The sequence below is a fragment of the Pleurodeles waltl genome, chromosome 4_1, assembly GCF_031143425.1.
Source record: "Pleurodeles waltl isolate 20211129_DDA chromosome 4_1, aPleWal1.hap1.20221129, whole genome shotgun sequence".
In the NCBI taxonomy this organism is placed as follows: domain Eukaryota; kingdom Metazoa; phylum Chordata; class Amphibia; order Caudata; family Salamandridae; genus Pleurodeles; species Pleurodeles waltl.
The window spans coordinates 1003127987-1003146955 of NC_090442.1; the positions used below are offsets into that span (position 1 = coordinate 1003127987).

The 18969-nt window shown below is 45.4% G+C and overlaps 1 protein-coding gene across 1 annotated transcript in view; it reads left to right on the forward strand.

Moving 5' to 3' along the window:
• The window catches only part of SYPL1 (synaptophysin like 1), a 212490-nt gene extending 193855 nt beyond the window's left edge, over positions 1 to 18635 (forward strand). The window contains exon 6 of the mRNA XM_069229850.1: positions 17686 to 18635. Within this exon, the coding sequence (XP_069085951.1) occupies positions 17686 to 17814 (129 nt within the window). The 3' untranslated portion in view covers positions 17815 to 18635. The remainder of the gene's footprint in view (positions 1 to 17685) is intronic.
• The last annotated feature ends 334 nt before the right edge of the window (positions 18636 to 18969 follow it).

The following is an 18969-nucleotide window of genomic DNA, read 5'->3' on the forward strand; positions in this document are numbered from 1 at the left end:
TTGAGTACCTACTCTAAGGGAAGTAATCTGCAGCTAGAAGTCACTATCAGAGGACCAAGTTACTTACCTTTCGTAACAACTAATCTAATAAAGACTCCAAACAGATTCCTTATCGACCCATCCATCCTCCCACTCTGCAAAAGATTTTATAGGTACAGAGCTACTTCTTTTCAGGGCTCTAGGTCCACACACCACTGGTCTGTGTTATTCATGTCTCTGTGCTCTTGGCGTGGAAAGTCACAATAAGAAACTGATGTCAGCGTGCTGGAGTGGTGCCTATATAGGCCTTGCCACTTCACTTCCAGTGTGGAAAATGCATGCGGAGCCAAAATATGCTACCTACTGCTCACAAACAAATTTCCGGATCCAGCCTGGCATCCGGGCAATATTCTAACATTAGGAATCTGCATCTAGGTAGTCTCTACGAGATAAGGCATTACCAAAGGTAATTAACTTGTTCTTTAACCTTACATTTTTACACGTCCTACTTTTAAATATCACACACCCAGCATTTTGGTAAATAAGGCTTACGTAGGGGTTACTTATTAATATTTAGGCCTGTCAAAAAGGGTTACTTCTTATTCAGACAACACTACAAACTCAAACCCTGAATCTTGTTACAGAGTAGGACAACCACTCCTGAGTTCACTGTCTTCCCTAAAATTTTCCTTGACCTGAAACATAGGAGAATATCTCTTTATCGTAGAGTGGGCCATCAGAGAAGTCATAAGGCCCTCCATTTGCAGGTTAGACCTCATGACTGTGACAACTGCACCAATTCTTGTCTCCGGTCCAGTCAGAACGTTCATCAGCTGCTAGCTCTCTGCCACACCCCTGCTGTGTAATGATGATCCTCAGCTGACACCCCACAAGAACGCTGTTTGCAGCACCTTAGGCCCAAACTGGATAGATCTTGATCTTCAAACGCCACAGTAGTGTGTTCCCTGCCCAGTTTGCAGTGTTCATTGCCAGCATATTTTGTGAAAGCAGTAACACCAGTATTACCCCGTCTACTTGGCTGGAGTTTGTGTCTGCTAGTCCCATTGACATGCTTATTTTTTTGAGGTAGTGGTCTTGTCAAGTGTTTGCCATCGATTCATGAGCTCGGCTTGTTTGAGTGTGCTGTTTAGTTGCAGTTCCAGCCTGGGTAGTCTATCCTTAGGGCCAAGAAGTACAGCTTGTGCTTCAGTAGGTCGACCCTAGGTGTGCTGTGAGAAACTACTTGAAAGCAAAACATTAAATGGAAGAAGTGTAGCCGAGAAACAGGAGAGGAAAGAAAAACTAGACAAAAGAGGGAGGATCATAGACATGAAATCTCTGTAGACCATGACCCAAAAAAGGTTGACCAAAGACAGGGGAGCAGCTTACCTGAGCCATCACACCATTCAGTCCACAAACCTGGAGAATGAATTGCTGGCCTGACAGGAGTCTCAGGGGTGGCTATTAGGCTAGTTCTTTGCTGCTGCTTGTTCCGCCACTTCCTGCAGTAGAGGACACGTTAGGCGTAGGTACCACCATTTGTCCCCAGGAAGTCTCACATCCACTGCCTGCAAACAGCAGAGGTGGTCTTCACCTATTGTCTGTGAAAATCAGGAATATTCTGTTGTGTTGAAAGCATCTTATTTGTAAAGACATGGAGACATACAAGGGCCTGCTTCCATCATTATCCTGCATGGAATTTGAGGGCATGTTAGCTGATAGTAAGCACAAGGAGTTCTAAGAGCTCATCTTTTTTGGTGATCATGCCAGCATAACAGAGTATTGGCGTACCAAAACGGAAACAGGCCTGGCTGCATTTTACTTCATTGAGGATGCTCCAGATAAAGTACTTGATTTCCCCTGGGGTACGGAACACTGTGCAACATGAACAAGCCTTGGCAGAGGGTAGGAGCTCGGAGTGCCCAACACACTTTTTTTAAATGGTTGAATAGGATTAGACCAGCCAGGGTCTGGGGGCTGTTTCGACCAGTAAGCAACAGCCATAGGTCAGCTTGCAAAAGAGCATGGAGAGTCGACCCTTGGAGGCCTGGCAGCCACAGGGTGGGGGCAAGTCTGAGACTGCCCTTCATGACGGCTCACTGTGTCGAGTGGGCCAGAATAATGACCTCACTGGGCCGCAATCCTACGGCATTGTCAGATTTTCTCACCTAGCGGGATGAAGCAACCAACAGATCAAACAAGTGGGGAAGCCGCATCAACTTGCTGGCGGGCTTAGGACTACATGCAAGTCCTAGATCTTTGATAGTTTTGTGCAAAACCGACTTTCTCCTGGAGGATGGCGGCCTATGAACCCTGAGTATGAGGTAGGGTCACTGTAATTTGGATTAGCTCCTGTCACTCTCCACAGGAATTATATAACTGACTGGTGCAGCATTTCTAGAAGGCTCCTCTGTCGTTGGACTTCCTTGGAGTAGTAGTTTCTGCCTGCAGAACGTACACATGTGCTAGGTTCTTCACAAAACAACAAGGACACATTACAACCCAACCAGTCAGATCGAACCTGCCAAGTAAGAGAAGTGCAGCAAGGGGAATTGATACACAGCTTAAAGTGCATCTTCACTGTAAAACGCTGAGATGGGCAAAAGAGACCTTAAAGAAGGTAAACATTTATTTGACACAAAGAAAACAGCCCTCTGGGCCTAGACTCCACCAGGCGATGCTGAAGACCCAACAGAAATTGAAGAAATGGGATACCAAGGCACAACAGCAGCCATTTTGCTTACTTAAGGCTTGTCTACAGTCCATTGCTGCAAAGATAGATTGAAAGGTGACTCGGCTAGTCCATTTGGCTGAGCAACTGGGTACAAAAAGTGCTGCTTGATAGAGTGGAATGCAGGATTTCAGATCTGCAAAATAAACTAACAGAAACAAGAGCAAAAGTTAGTAAATTGGACAAAAAACAGAAACAGGCCATCGCACTGCAGAACGAAGATTTAGAAAGCACGATTCATACGCAATAATGTGCAAATCATAGGTCTGGCATAACGTACTAATCCTGGACTATTGGATACCTATGTGGAAGAGCTACTCAAAGACACAAAAACTTTAGTGATATGCACATAGGTGACTGCCTTAGGAAGTGCACCCGGTGGTGGGGTCAATCATTGCCAGATTCCTCAATTTTTGCTGTTGTGACACTACTAGGGAGTAATACGAGAAAAGGGTCTACAGCTGCAGTTCAGGAGTCACAGGGGACATTTAACAATGTGAAATTTAGCAATGTGTAACTTAACAATGTGAAACTCAAAGGGGAATAATGTAAACTATTCTATGCTGTACCCGGCTAGATTAGAAAGATAGGGAGTGGAAGACACAAGTCGTCTTTAATGCTATGGAGCCCACTAAATTCTCACCAAAGGGCGAAAATGAAGGTTCTGACGGTACTACCAGTTCGATGCTAGATTAGAAACACGATCAAAACAATACCGACAAATACGTTTTTCTGAGATTTTCCGAATTGAAATCTCGGAGCAAGAGGAAAGACGTCTGAACCCGACCGCGGAAAGAAAACAACATAACAATGGAGTCTATGCCCATGCACACTGGAACTGAGAGGAGGAGTCACTCGATCCTGTGACTCCGAAAAGACTTCTTTGAAGAAAAACAACTTTTAACACTCCGAGCCCAACACTAGATGTCAGTAGAGCTATGCATAGCATCTGAATCTGCAGCACCACATGCCACGAACAGATGTACACTGGGTAAGTGACATTTTCCATATATATATATCCTTACAGTCTGACCCTATTTATATGAAAGGCAAACGAGTTGCAGCCCAGTCCGCCAGTCACTGGTGTATTGCTAAAACATCATGTGATCATTGAGTAGATATGATCGTGCCTACTGGGACAATATTGAGGAACTCCTCAAATACCTCCCAGAGGAGCATAGAAAGAAGAGGGCAGGAGATCGTAGCTGGGTGGCAGCTCATCTCCAATAATTCCATCAGATGTACCCTAATGTCTCCAGTTACTCGTGCCATGGACATTAATACCAGTGTTTTGTTGCGTCGTCATGCCTTGCTGTGTGTATCTGGCTTTATTTAAGCTAGAAGTACTACACCAGTCTCTCTTAAATATCCCTTTTGATAAGGAAAACCTCTTTGGTCCTCTGGTTGACCAGGCTGTGGACAAAATGGAGGACACTGAGGTTGCAGCATCTATGGGTGCACTACAATAACCAGCTCCCCGCTGCTCATTTCGCTGCCCCTCCTATAAAGCTGGTTCTAAAATGACCCCGTCAGATGCCTCATCTTCATGCCACTAAAGGCAAAGTCATTAATCCCCTTCCAGAGGTTACTCCAGGAGCACATACAGAGGCAACAACACAAAAGGTAGAGGCAGAGTTGCTTCTTCATGTGGCACTGCACCCACCAAAAAACAGTGACCCCCACTTCTCCTGATCATTCCACACCTGTAGGGGGTTGATTGCAACAGTGCCTTCCCACTTGGAGATCCATAACATTAGATCAGCGGGTGTTGGATATTATCCATCATGGATACTCTCTGGAGCTCACAACCACACCTCCAAATATTCCACCTTGCACTCACAGGCCGTCTCCGGAACACCCAACACTACTCAAGCAGGAAGTTCTCTTACTCAAAGAAGCTATGCAACCCATCCTTATGCAACATCATGGGTCCGGAGTATACTCCCTAATCCCCAAAAAGGTCCTCATGGCCAGTCTTAGATCTACAGCCATTAAATCATTACATCTTGTCGGAGCATTTGCATATGGTCATCCTCCAAGATGTGATCCCACTTCTCCAACAACACGACTTCCTCTCAGCACTTAACTTAAAGGATGCCTATTTTCACATTCACATACACCCAGCACATTAGATTTGTGATGGCGTGCAACCATTACCAGTTCAAAGTCCTTCCTTTCAGTGGTCACTACTGCACCTCGAGTGTTCTCAAAATGCATAGCAGTTGTAGCAGCACATTTGCGTAGAAAGCACATCCATGTTTTCCCATATCTAGACGACTGGCTCATCAACGGCAGCACTCGCCAACTGTGTCTTAAACACACCCAAAGTACCATAGACTTCGGCAACAAGGCTTCGCCATTACATTCCAAAAATCTCGCCTTCAGTCTCAAATGTATTTAGGGGTTACTCTAAACCCCTAGTTGAGATTAGCCTATCCTAATCCAGCACAAATACTCAACTTTTAGATGCTAATACCGTGCTTTTAAACCAATCAACAAGTCATGAGACTTCTGAAGATGATGGCCTCATGTATCTCCATAGTGCCGAATGCATATGCATGACTACACATGCGCAGGAATGTCTTATCACGACAATGGTCTCAGTCACAGGGTCAGTTGAAAGATCTAGTGTTGGTAGGCAGCTGCCTACATCCTTTTGCTCCAGTGGTGGAACAAAAACAACCTTTTAAAAGTGTGGCCTTTTCTCGACCCTGTTCCCCAAACCATATTGACAACGGATGGATCACAGACTTGGGGTGCACATCTAGAGGATCTCACAGTCCAGGGTCTTTGGCATACCAAACACCAGGGTCTCCACATCAACTACCTAGAGCTGCTAGCTGTTCACCTAGCATTGAAAGTTTTCAATCATCACCTAATATGCAGGGTTTTCTTGATCTGAATGGACAACATGGCAACCTTGTACTATTTACAGAAACGGTTGGGGGAGGGGGGCATTCTCATTCTCTACAGTTATCCCACCCAGTGCAGACAATCTGGCTTCGGGCTCTCTGTCACAACATCCATCTGTCAGCAGAATATCTTATGGAAACACAATTTTGCCAACCCCCCTCAGCAGGATGCAGCAACAAGTCCACAAGTGGGAATTTCACCCGTGAGTCCTACTTCCAAAAGTGGGGATTTCTGGGCATACAGTGGACAACACTAAACGGCCAAACTTTGCCTCCAGGTTTCCACACCCCGATCCAAAGGCAATGCTCTATTGATGAACTGGAATATTTGCCTACGATTTTCCGCCTCTCCCTCACTTTCCCTTTCTGGTTCGGAAGTTCAGGCAGACATCCCTTACACTAATACAAGTGGGTCCCACATGGGCCCCAGAAGCCTTGGTTCACAACCCTTCTTGAACTATCAGAAATCCCTCACAAGAAACTTTACCTCAACCTAGACCTTCTCACTCAGAACCATGGAGACATCAGGCACCCAAATCCCAGGGCAGTGATTCTAGCAGTTTGGCTCCAGAGGTCATAGAGTTTGGTTATCTCAGTCTCCCACCTGACTGTCTGGCTATCCTTAAAGAAGCACACAAACCCGCTACTAAAGCATGTTATGCAGCTAAATGGAAAACATTTGTCTGTTACTGGCCTTGCGTTCACATCCGTACACTGACAATTAGAGGCAGCTACTGCATACCTACAAAAGGGGCAACATCTGTCTCGGTTTAAAATACCAGTTATTAAAGCCTTCATGGAAGGCTCTAAAAGAGAAAATCCACTGCAGGTTCCACCCACACTTGCATGGAATCTTAACATTGTTCTCACAAGACTTCTGGTACCCCCACTCAAACCACTACAAAATTGCCCCCTCCAATTGCTGTCTTGAAAGGTTGCTTCCCCCATTGCCATCATAGTGAGCTCAAGGCACTAACCTTGAAAAAACCTTTCTTCCAGCTACACAAAGATAGGGTTGTACTTCGCACAAACCCAGAATTCCTTCCAAAGGTGGTCTCTAACTTCCACCTTAATCAGTGGAATACCTGTGTTCTTCCCTCACCCAGAATCAGTCGCGTAAAGGGCTCTTCGTACATTAGAAGTTAAAAGAGCTCTTATGTACTATATTGACAGAACTAAAGGTTTTCATAAAACCAAACAACTTTTTGTTGCTTCAACCACACACAACCCCACCACACAACACCCCCAAACACACACACACACTCTTTCTCTTTCTTCCCCTCCCTAACCCGTCCCCCCAAATCTGGCATTGCCAGGTGGATAGTTAAATGTGTCACCTGTTACATGAAAGCCAAAATAATTCTACCTTCACCTAGACCACATTCTACTCACAGAATATGGAGTTCACTAGCTTTCTATGCAATATATCTATAGCTGTTATACATGCCCTCAAATGGAAAATGTTACTTACCCAGTAACCATCTGTCTGTAGCATGTAATGCTGTAGATTAATGTGTGTCAACTCTCTTCCAGGGGCACCTATGGCTGTTGCAATTTATTTACATTCTCATTTGCATGGATATCTTTACTTACACTTCCTCTACACTCCATTCACACTTACCTGCAGGAAAACTATCTAACAGTGGAGTCGTCACTCTATCTCGCGACTCAAAAGACTTCTTTGAAGAAAAACAACTTGCACGCTTCCGGACCCAACATTAGATGGTAGCATGCACAGCATGGTAATCTACAGCATGACATGCCACAAACAGATGCTTACTGGGTATGTACCATTTTCCTTTTCAGCAGCATGGTTCTTTTAGATGTTTCACAAGGATTCCCAGTTTTCATTATGCCAATCGGTCATGCCCTGACCCTTTCCCTAGCCTACAATTCTAATTGATTGATTGTTCTACACTGCAGACGCAATACTTCTGAATAGTTACAAGATACAAGGGCCATCCTACTCTTCTCTGTGGGATGTAGCCACCATTTTTACTACTCAAGGCCTTCTACCATTTTTCTGATAGACTTCCAACCGCAGATTTGTTACATTGTGAATTTCCCCAGGAGCCAGAAAACTTCCATAGCAATTCCCTTGCCAATTGATGGGTGTTATTGTTGGCTCCGTGTTAGGTCCATTCCACCCCACACGACATCGGGGACACAATATCTGCTCCACCTTTTCGAGCTGACTTTTGCTTGTTTCTCTTTGTGCAGGCTAACATGGTTCTCTTCCAGGGGATCCTCATCAATAGTCATAAACATTGAATATTCCCGCCCTTGTGCGGGGACCCCGGAGCATATATAAAATACACACATATAAAGTATGAAATATGCACGAAAAATATATATATAGCATTTTTAGTAGACATATCTTTCATACTAAACTCATATATACTTGTGTGAAACAGCAATGCAGGCTATAATCATAAACAGGCTAAAATGCTTTATTTCTATGAAGTTTTTTTTTTTCATTATAAAATTACAATAGAAAATAAATATCTACCCAAGCCCCCAAAACTGGGCTTAGGGAAATAAGCAGTAGTAATCACTAGAGAAAAAAGAGAAAAACTACATTGAAAACAATGGAGCATTCTTAGCCAATAGGCTGCATGCAGGTTAACACAGGAGAACCATAAAAAGTTTGGCACCGTGCCTTTAAGACCCTGAGCACCTCCAGTATCCCACCATGCCTCAGGGGTGAAGGAAAGGTGACAGTTGGTTCACAGTTAGGTCAGTTCTTTTTTCTGGCTTCCTCTGAGAGGATCCTGGAGCATTGAGCTCTGTTTTTCTGAGTTTTTCTCAGAAAAATCCTTCAAAACAGCGTTTTTTCCTGTTTCACTCGACAGATAACATCTTTGTCTGAGTTTGGCAGTTTTTTCCTGACAGAAAATTGCCTTCACTTTTTGTCAAATGCCCTTCTTGTGGGAAGAAGAAGGCCCAGTCAGACCCACACTCTCTTTGTATTGTGTGCCTGCCTCAGAGTCACTGTCCTGACACTTGCAAGCACTGCAAGAATATGTCGAAGAGGACTCTGAAGGACAGAGAAAAGATCAGACTCCATGGGCTTCATGAGAGGCAGAAAACATCGTCCTCTTCACTTCCCAGGCAACCAACATGCCATTCTCAGGAGAGAATGGCCAGGTCGACGTCAACAGGTAGGAAAGTACCTGTTTGTTCTCCGTCGACATCGTCGCTGCCTCTGTCTCACCGGCATAGATCGCCGGCGACCCGCCCAACGTCGAAGGATACGGCGTCGAGGGAACATGGCCATCGCAGGGGCATATCTCCGACGCCAGCCCGCCAATCGACGTCGAGCCATCACCGGCGCGCCCGTTCGCCGCCGAAGACCGTACGCCCCCAGACATCAAGGGACACGACGTCGAAATCGCCACGACGGCATGAGCGACATCCGCCGTCGGCCACTCACCGCTCCACGTCGAGGCACACGACGGCGAGTAGGTCAAGGTCCAGAGATCGCCGCTCGATGTCAAGACACTTTACGTCGAGGCACTCAACGTCGAGACATTCAACGTCGAGACTAGACCAACCAGTGTGCCCTTTGACGTCGGCACAGCAGTCGATGTCGACACAGGTTTTACCTGTCTCGCAGGGAGTAGAGCATCGTCCTCCAGCAGATAAGGCCGCACCATCTCCAGTGGTCTCCATACGGAGCGATTCATCACGTTCGAGAGCGGCGTCATCGGGCATGTTTCACCCATCAACTTATCACCAAGATGGTTGGAGAGCCTTAATAGACCAGCGGCCTCCCCGGATTCACAGTACTCTCGAATGTACTCTCCTACTGCCTCTCTCCCGAGAACTCCATCACCGACAGCGCGGGCAGGACGGGCTTGTTCTGCTCCTCGCCAACCGACCGCGAGGCCTGGGCGCTCTGTTACAGCGTCTCGCTGCAGGTCTCGTTCCCAACGGCGATCCAGGTCACGATCACGACACAGAAGATCACCCTCTTGGTCATCGTCAGGATCATCTGTCGGGCGTTACTCCCCCACCCTAACAGATTCTCCACCTGCTAGGATCTCACCGGTGGATAACATTACCACTTTTAACGAGGTGCTGTTAAGGGGAGCGCAGAAATTAAATATAGAGGTTCCAGAGCCATCTACCTCCTCGTCAGTCATCTTTGAGACTCTGCAGCATAGATCAGTGTCGAAAAAGCTACTGCAGCTAGTGCCTGGCTTGTTGCAGCCAACCATGGACACTTTTCTGACCCCAGCCACACTCAAGTCTGCCCCGGCTAGGATTCTGAAAAAATATAAGGCTCCCGAACAGGATCCTTTATTCCTCAGAAAGGATCTGCCACCGGACTCTGTTATATTGGCCGCAGCCCGAAAAACCCACTCAGTGGCATCATCCTCCACGGTCCCCCCGGATAAAGAGAGCAGGCATCTAGACTCTCTGGGGAGAAATATGTGCGGTACGGCGGCATCTATAATGAAATTCTCCAGCGCTTCTGCACTCCTGGGCAGGTATGACCGTTCTCTGTGGGACTCCCTCAACAGATTCACAGAAAAATTGCCCAGAGAAGACAGACAGGACTTTCAAGAAATCCTGCAAGAGGGATGCCTGGTATCCAACCAGGTCATCAGCGCAGCGGCGGATGGGGCGGACTTAGCTGCACATGGGTACGCACATGGAATCTGTGCCAGAAGGTCTTCCTGGCTGAGACTGACTGGTTTAAAGCAGGAAGCACAACAGCGCATCCTAAATCTCCCATTCAGCGGGAACTCGCTGTTCGGTACCCATGCAGATGAAGAGATGGCCCGCATGAAGACCGAGGTGGACACCTTGAGGGCAGTAGGCCTGGAAAGGAAGAAAGATTTCAGACGGAGGTACAGGCCTTATGACAGGCGCCCGTTCCAGCAGAGGGTTCAAACCCCTCACTGGTCCCAAAGGCCACAACAACGGCAAGGACGCCCCCTTTTTCAGGCTCGTAAGCCTGCAAGGGAGCGAGGGTCAAGTAGACCTCAACAGTCCACACCGAAAGCGCCGGCCAAACAATGAGATCTCGCTTCCCTCGACACTGTACACCACTCCGGTGGGGGGAAGTATCACAGGTTATCTTCACGAGTGGCACTCTATCACAAAAGACAAATGGGTGCTCAACATTGTCGAAAATGGCTACTCTCTTCTTTTCAGACAGCCTCCACCATACTTGCCACCAGCCAAATGCATTCCATCTCATCTCAGCCTGCTGCGCAAAGAGGCTCTCGCCCTCTTACAAAAGAAAGCAATAGAAAAGGTTCCACCTGCGCACAGAGGAAAGGGGGTTTAGTCCCGTTATTTTCTGGTGGCGAAAAAGGGCCGAGAGGGCGTTTTCAGACCAATTCTGGACTTACGGCTGCTGAACAAGTACATAAGAAAACAGAAGTTAAGGATGCTAGCTCTTCACCAGATTTTCCCTCAACTACATCAGGGAGACTGGATGTGCTCCATCGACCTGCAGGATGCATATTTTCACATCCCAATAGCTCCCAAGCATCGGAAATTCTTGCGTTTCCAAATAGCTTCACAGCACTATCAGTTCAGAGTTCCACCATTCGGCCTGAAATCTGCCCCCGCGTCTTCTCAAAATGTGTGGCAGTGGTAGCGGCACATCTTCGAAAACAAAAGATCTTCATCTACCCATACCTAGACGACTGGTTACTGAAGGCTTCCTCTCCGGATCAGGCGAGAAGCCATCGGGACATTGTGCTCAGTGTTTTCGAGTCTCTAGGTCTTCAAATCAACTACCAAAAGTCAACCTTGATTCCAACACAGAACCTTCACTACCTGGGGGCTATACTAAACACAGAGCTCCAAAGAGTGTATCCTTCGGAAGAACGACTATTATCAATAGACAGGAAGTGTCGAGACCTGTTGAAAGCTGACGCACCTACGGCCCGTCAGGTGACATCGCTGCTGGGCTCCATGGCATCATGCATTTTCATTGTTCCAAATGCCAGGCTGCACATGAGGCCCCTTCAAGAGGCATTGGAGAGCAACTGGAGCCAAAGGACAGGTCGCTGGGAGGACAGAGTGCAGCTGCCGACAGCGGCACTTCAGTCATTGCAATGGTGGATGCACAGACCTCACCTGTCAGTAGGTGCTCCGTTTCACCAGGTAGTTCCATCCGACACTCTGGTAATGGATGCGTCTCTTCAGGGATGGGGGGCTCATCTGGGTTCCCTTCAAGCTCAGGGCCTGTGGTCCAACAAGGAAAAGAACTACCACATCAATCTGCTGGAACTCAGAGCGGTCCATCTGGCTCTCAAGTCTTTCACTCCATTGATTCAGGGGAAATCTCTCCTAATACAAACGGACAATACAACCACAATGTATTATTTGAACAGACAGGGGGGAACGAGATCCCTACCCCTATCTCGAGAGTCCCAAACGATATGGCATTGGCTCCTGGCCAGGGGAATGTCACTTACAGCGGTTCACCTGCCAGGTCAACAAAACGTGGAAGCAGTTTCCTGAGCAGACACCTAGAGGACGCACACGATTGGGTCCTACACGGCGAAGTCGTCGAAGACATCTTCGCTCAATGGGGTTGACCTCAACTGGATCTCTTCGCAGACGAAGTAAACAAGAAATGCCCAGACTTCGCATCCAGGTTCTACCGTCGGGGATCTCGAGGGAATGCCCTGTTGATCGACTGGTCAGGGATATTTCTCTACGCCTTTCCACAGATTCCACTCATACCGGCAGTGGTCAGCAAACTTTACAAATCCAGAACCAGAATGATTCTCATAGCGCCACAATGGCCCCGTCAATTCTGGTACACAGATCTCCTCAACCTTTCGGAAAAACCTCACAGGAGGCTGGCGTGTAGACCGGATCTTCTGAGCAGCATGGAGGGCAGGATTCTACATCCCAACCTACCCTCTCTGAGCTTAACAGCATGGCTCCTGAATTCCTGCAGTATGGACACATAGGGCTCTTGCAGGAGTGCATGAACATCTTGAAAGAGTCCAAACGACCTTCCACGCGGCGTTCGTACGCTTTTAAGTGGAAGAGATTCTACATATGGTGCTGTCAACATGGGCAGAATCCCATACGGGCTCAGGAGGATGTCATACTATCTTATTTACTTCATCTGGCAAAGTCCGGTCTGCAGGTATCATCTATTAAGGTACATTTGTCTGCCATTACAGCCTATCGTAAGTCACCTTCTCAGGAATCCTTCTTTACTAAACCAGTAGTCCAGGATTTCTTAGAAGGTTTGAAAAAAGTTTTTCCGCCCATTCGGAGACCCTCTCCTCCATGGGAACTGAACATAGTATTGTCAAAACTTATGGGCCCTCCTTTCGAACCTATACACAAGGCCTCTTTACAACACCTTACGTGGAAGACGGCTTTTTTGGTGGCCATTACTTCCGCGAGGAGGGTCAGTGAAATTCAGGCTTTGTCTTCCAAAGAACCGTACACAGTTTTTCACGACAATAGAGTGGTTCTGCGAACTCACCCATCTTTCCTTCCGAAGGTGGTGTCAGAATTCCACATCAATCAGACTATCTTTACCGACTTTCTTTCCCAATCCGGAGACTCCGGCGGAGAAAGCATTGCACTCCTTAGACTTGAAAAGAGTGCTGAAATTGTATTTGGATAAGACAAAATCGATTAGACATTCCAACCACTTGTTTGTAAATTATGGTCATTTGAGGACAGGAGAGGCAGCATCTAAACGAACGATATCAAGATGGATAGTTTCTTGTATTGTTAATACTTACCAGCTGGCTAATAAACAATTACTAGCTAGGCCTAAAGCGCATTCTACAAGGGGAAAAGCGGCTACTGCTGCCCTCCTTAACAATGTCCCAATCTCGGAGATTTGTAAGGCTGCTACATGGAAGTCTCTACATACATTTACTAGACATTACTGTTTAGATTCAGATGCAAGAGCAGACGCCCAGGTTGGGCAGGCCTCTCTGAGAAATGTATTTGCATAATACGTATCTATTCCTGCACTTCTATTAGACAGTCCGCAGAGTTTAGGGATGGGCTTGCTAAATCTATTCAATGTTTATGACTATTGATGAGGATCCCCTGGAAGAGAAGGATAAGTTACTTACCTGTAAATCCTAGTTCTCTTCCAGGGGTATCCTCATCAAAGTCATAAACAACCCACCCTCCTCCCCGGACGCACGTCTCCTAGAAGTGCAGGACAGACTGTTTTTCGAATCAGTTACACAGATTGTCACCGTAAAAAAGTACTGACCTAACTGTGAACCAAGTGTCACCTTTCCTTCACCCCTGAGGCATGGTGGGATACTGGAGGTGCTCAGGGTCTTAAAGGCACAGTGCCAAAGTTGTTATGGTTCTCCTGTGTTAACCTGCATGCAGCCTATTGGCTAAGAATGCTCCATTGTTTTCAATGTAGTTTTTCTCTTTTTTCTCTAGTGATTACTACTGCTTATTTCCCTAAGCCCAGTTTTGGGGGCTTGGGTAGATATTTATTCTCTATTGTAATTTTATAATGAAAAAAAAAAAAATCATAGAAATAAAGCATTTTAGCCTGTTTATGATTATAGCCTGCATTGCTGTTTCACACAAGTATATATGAGTTTAGTATGAAAGATATGTCTACTAAAATTGCTATATATATATTTTTCGTGCATATTTCATACTTTATATGTGTGTGTTTTATATATGCTCCGGGGTCCCCGCACAAGGGCGGGAATATTCAATGTTTATGACTTTGATGAGGATACCCCTGGAAGAGAACTAGATTTACAGGTAAGTAACTTATCCATCTCGAGCTACTCGAATTCTAGCACTCCTGAGAGATTTTCCCCCAAAGGTTCTTAAGTGTGCAGGCAGTGTTACCCTCTAAAACCACAAGGTTTAAACCGTGTCATGACTGTTACCAACAGATGTTGGTGACAGGCACCCACGACCTCTGTTTATGGTGTCTTGGCTCCAAACACTACGCTGCATTGGATCCGTGCAGCGCAAAACTGAACAAAAATAATCCACTGCTACAAGGCCAGATTTGCTGTTGCTGAAATCCAGAGGTCACAAAGCAGCGCCAACAATCAGGTTCGAAGGTGTGACCGTCCCAGTCGAAGTTGAGGGTGCGTATGCACTCCCGTGACCAGACTTCCTTCGAGGTCACAGGGTTCAAGTAAATCAAGGGGAGTCTCATAAAAAATCTAAGCATGGATCTTCCCACCATGTAGTCTTGCATGACACATCTTGGCCATGGAGGCATAACCCCAACCCCACAGAGTTGGGGAAGGCAATTGGGGGGCAGGGGGGGTAACTATCCTGACACTAAACCTGCTTCTATCCCACCTAAAACAGACAGCGGTGCTGTAACAGCTCCAGCAGTTGAAGGCGCCCATGTATCCTATTTTCTGCCCCACAGATCTGATTGGGACTGCAGTTGGTCTACCATCAGTGTATCTGTCCTCTGTGCCCCTCTACTCTGCCTTTAGGCAGAGCGCAACTGTGTCCCCAGTGCCATATTTGGCGACATCCACAACTCTCCATTTGGCACCACAATGACACTACCGGCGCATGTATCAGCGCCGATCATGACACACGGGAAGCCAATTTTATCGTTGTATTTAGAGGCTTGCAGTCTATTAGATGAATTAGAAGAATGTTCTCCTCAGACAGCCTTGCCCCCAGGTTAGTAAATACCATATGCTCCTGGACAGATATTCACACACATTAGTGGACAAAGTGGCATATATCTTGGTCTCTGATGACGTTCGTCAGACCTTGCAAAAAGCTGATCTTGGATGATCAAGATGCAGCAAAATAGTCTGGACGCTACTGACTGTGTGGGTAGCGCAGTCTCATCCCTGTCCTACAGTCCCACAGATATTGAATGTGGTTTCAGGTAGGCCAAGAGCATTTTCAGTTCCCTGTGCTGTCCTTTAGCTTTACCTGTGCACGTCAGGTGTTCACAAAGGTGAAGAGGGTGTTTGCAGTGTATCTGCAGAGTTTGGGAATACCATTCTTACCACATCTTGAGGACTGGCTACTGGAGCCGGGCTCAGTTCAAACAGGCATATACCTCCTCTAGCAACAGCCTATCTATTGACATCCCTCTGTTTTCCCATCAATTTGCAAAAGTCACACCTGACTTTCCTTCATCCGAGCCATTCTGGACACCGTGCTTTTCCAAGCCATCCCTCCACCTCAGCAGGTCTGGGGCAATTAGGGTTGATCGTGATGGTTCAACCCTTGACCTAGATCTCAGGGTTGCTCTGAGACTTCTGGGCCTCTTGTTATCCTATATTCTGCTTGTGGGCCATGCTAGGTGGCACATGCACGTTCTATTGTTAGCGACTTATTCGAGTTCATCCAGCTGTCCAAGGAGACTTTGAAAGTAAAGCAGTGGTGGCTGCTTGACAGCAATTGGATCGGTGGTAACCCCACTCCTTACCCCATCTGAAATCCCAATTGATAAATTGTTGTTGGGCTGGTCATCTAGGCAAGGTGAAGAATGACTGTTCTCTGGCAGAGACTGGCCTCCGTGTCAGCCTGTTGGAGTTGCAAGTGATTTGCTGGGTGCTGGAAGTGTTCCTCCAGACCATCAAAGCAAAATGGGTGCATGTTCTAACAGACAACACAACCGGAATGGGATGCTGCAAGAATATGACGGAGTAGGGTCTTGGGTCCTGTTCCAGAAGGCCCTGCGTCTCTGTAAGTGGCAGAACTCTCAGGATATCTCCCTGATACCCAGCACCTGGCAGGATCTTTTAACGCTATGGTGGACAAACTAAGCCGGTGGTGCCTAGCAGATCAAAAATGGCAGTAACACTTGGAGGCGGCACAAGGTATCCTACAAGAACCCTGGGTAGAATCCTGGCTTGATTTATTTGCTACTACAGAGAACGCACAGTCTTCAAACTTGTGCAGGTATGAGTTCCTAAAGCATATTTCTCTTATTGAATGTCATCTGCCTGCATCGGGAAATAGATTTGCTCAGTTTTAAACAAATTGCAGGGATGTTATCCAATCGTAATGCTTTACCTGATGTTTTTTTTGCATTATGGCGTCTTCTACGTTCTTGCAGGAAAAAGAGACACATACCATCAAGAATGTATAGTATCAGGTGCTTCTTTATGTAATATTTCAATTACTATCATTCCATAATCATACAAATATAAAAAAAATTAAAACCATACCTCAGGCATTCTCTGCTTTTAGGGGTGCAGTAAAAGGGAAGCTTCCATGAGCTGTAAAGTACCTAAGGGCTTGGGTATCTATAGCCTTATAACCAGTAAGTACATCTGGCTATTGTTGCAACTCCCATTTACTATTCTTGATTTTCCTAATTGGTTTCTGGAATTTTGCTGTCCACGTCATATTACTTGTTGGTATGGATTTGAATGTTGTCAATTAAAGGTCTCCCCAACAATTGTGAAGAACTTGAGCATGACGGTTGAAATTATATATTCTGAATCCAACTTGTGTGACTCTATAAAGTTCCATATAGGATTTTGTTTGCACCCATGGCTACCATTGGGGATGTTTCAGAAGTTAATCAGCTATTAGAAGCCCTAATGTGACTCGGCTAGCAGTGTTCATCTACCTCCTCTCTATCTGTCATTGTTTCTCAATTAAGTGACGAATTGTTGGTGTTTTACACTTTTTAGACTCTTCCACTATAGCATGCTCAAAGCCTTAACCACAAATGGTACCAGAAAGGTATCAGTTCCTGCAACTTTATCAGCTTTCATCGGCACTGTTTTCATCTGGCGCTCAGAGCACTATCACTCTCCGGCCTCGTATTATATGTATTCATTTATATTATATATCACTTCAGTTCAATGTTAATATCGTCATATGAACGTGTCAAACGGGCGTGCAAATAATGACCTTTGCCCGCCTTTTTAGATATTGGCTGTAATGGATGTGTGTCCAATTCTGGGGAAATGTATCCGATAAAGGGAATATTTATTGCACACACCTCTTCTTAACCTACATCAGAATCATAATAAGTATTGAAATGTGTGTTCGCGCCTTCTTGAATTTTAAATGATGCAATTCAGTGATGGAAAACGTTTTCATTTGATACATTTCTATTTCTACTTGTAGGTTTTTGGATTCCTTAATTTGATACTGTGGGCCGGAAATGCTTGGTTTGTTTACAAAGAAACCAAGTTCGCAACCCCTCCACCAGACCACCCCTCCACTCCGAGTCCTGGAAATATCCCATCACCATGAGCAGTATAATTAAAGGAAATGTGTGAAGATTGTCTTTTTACATTGCCTTGTCGGGTGTTTTGTCACTTCATTTATGTAACTAAAAGAAGTTTTGATAACTTGATAAATCAGTGGTTAAATAAGTATTCTGCTGTTCATACTCTGTGCCAAATGAGTCAAAAATATTCTACTCTGTTTAAACATGTTATCAAATGTAGGGGTGTTTCTTATCAAAGTTTACAGCCTGTAAAGCATGTAACGCTGCTTCTGAAAAGGTTGTTTTCTCCATTTGATTTTGTTTGTGTAAAATATGCTCTGGTTTTTCTCATTTCTGTATATGTACCATTCAACATTGCATATATTTTATTTTAAAGAACCACACCAAAAGAGACAAATTAATATTGCTAATGCCTTTACGACTATTAAATGTTTTCTTTCAAGTTGTTAGTAAAAAAAAAAAAAAACTATTACAAACACTAGTTATTTTAAGTGTTGTAAACATCTCCCAGATGCAAAATTCAGAGCCAGGAGTTTCCTTTATCATAATGTTTGAAATGTGGTTGTACAGAAAATGTTCTTAGATGATGTGGGATGTTTTTTGGAATTATTAATGCCTTTCGTAAAGTAACTTGATGGCCTGCTTATTGTGTAATTTTCCATCACTGTGAGCATGATGGAGATGGCAAAGTTATATGTATGTCCTTGCAGGTATTCTTTATCTCATTTGTTTTCATTACCCTTTGTGGGATCAGATTTCCATTCTAAGGGCTTGCATTTGCATAGTTGTACCAAATTTAAAGTTTCTGTATATGTGAGCACAATATTAAAAAGATACAAATGTATTCTTGTATGTTACAATTTTGTGTAGAATAGACCACGAATCATGAGGGAGCAACGAAACTGCTGCAGAGAATGCTTGTGAGAGACACGACGAGCTTTATCCTTGAAAGCCTGAAACTGAGATCCCTCAATATGCTAAATACAGCTCTTGCAAATATGAGTGCCACTGGCTTTTGATGGATATTTCTAACAGTAGATTACTCATCTTAGGAGTATACCTAGATGTCGGATTGGATATGGAAAATGTTCTCTGCACTGCAGCTGCATACTATTGATGGTGCCATTTGACTCCCATTGGCTCCGTATTGCCCCATAAGTGTCAGAGCAGATCTGCAT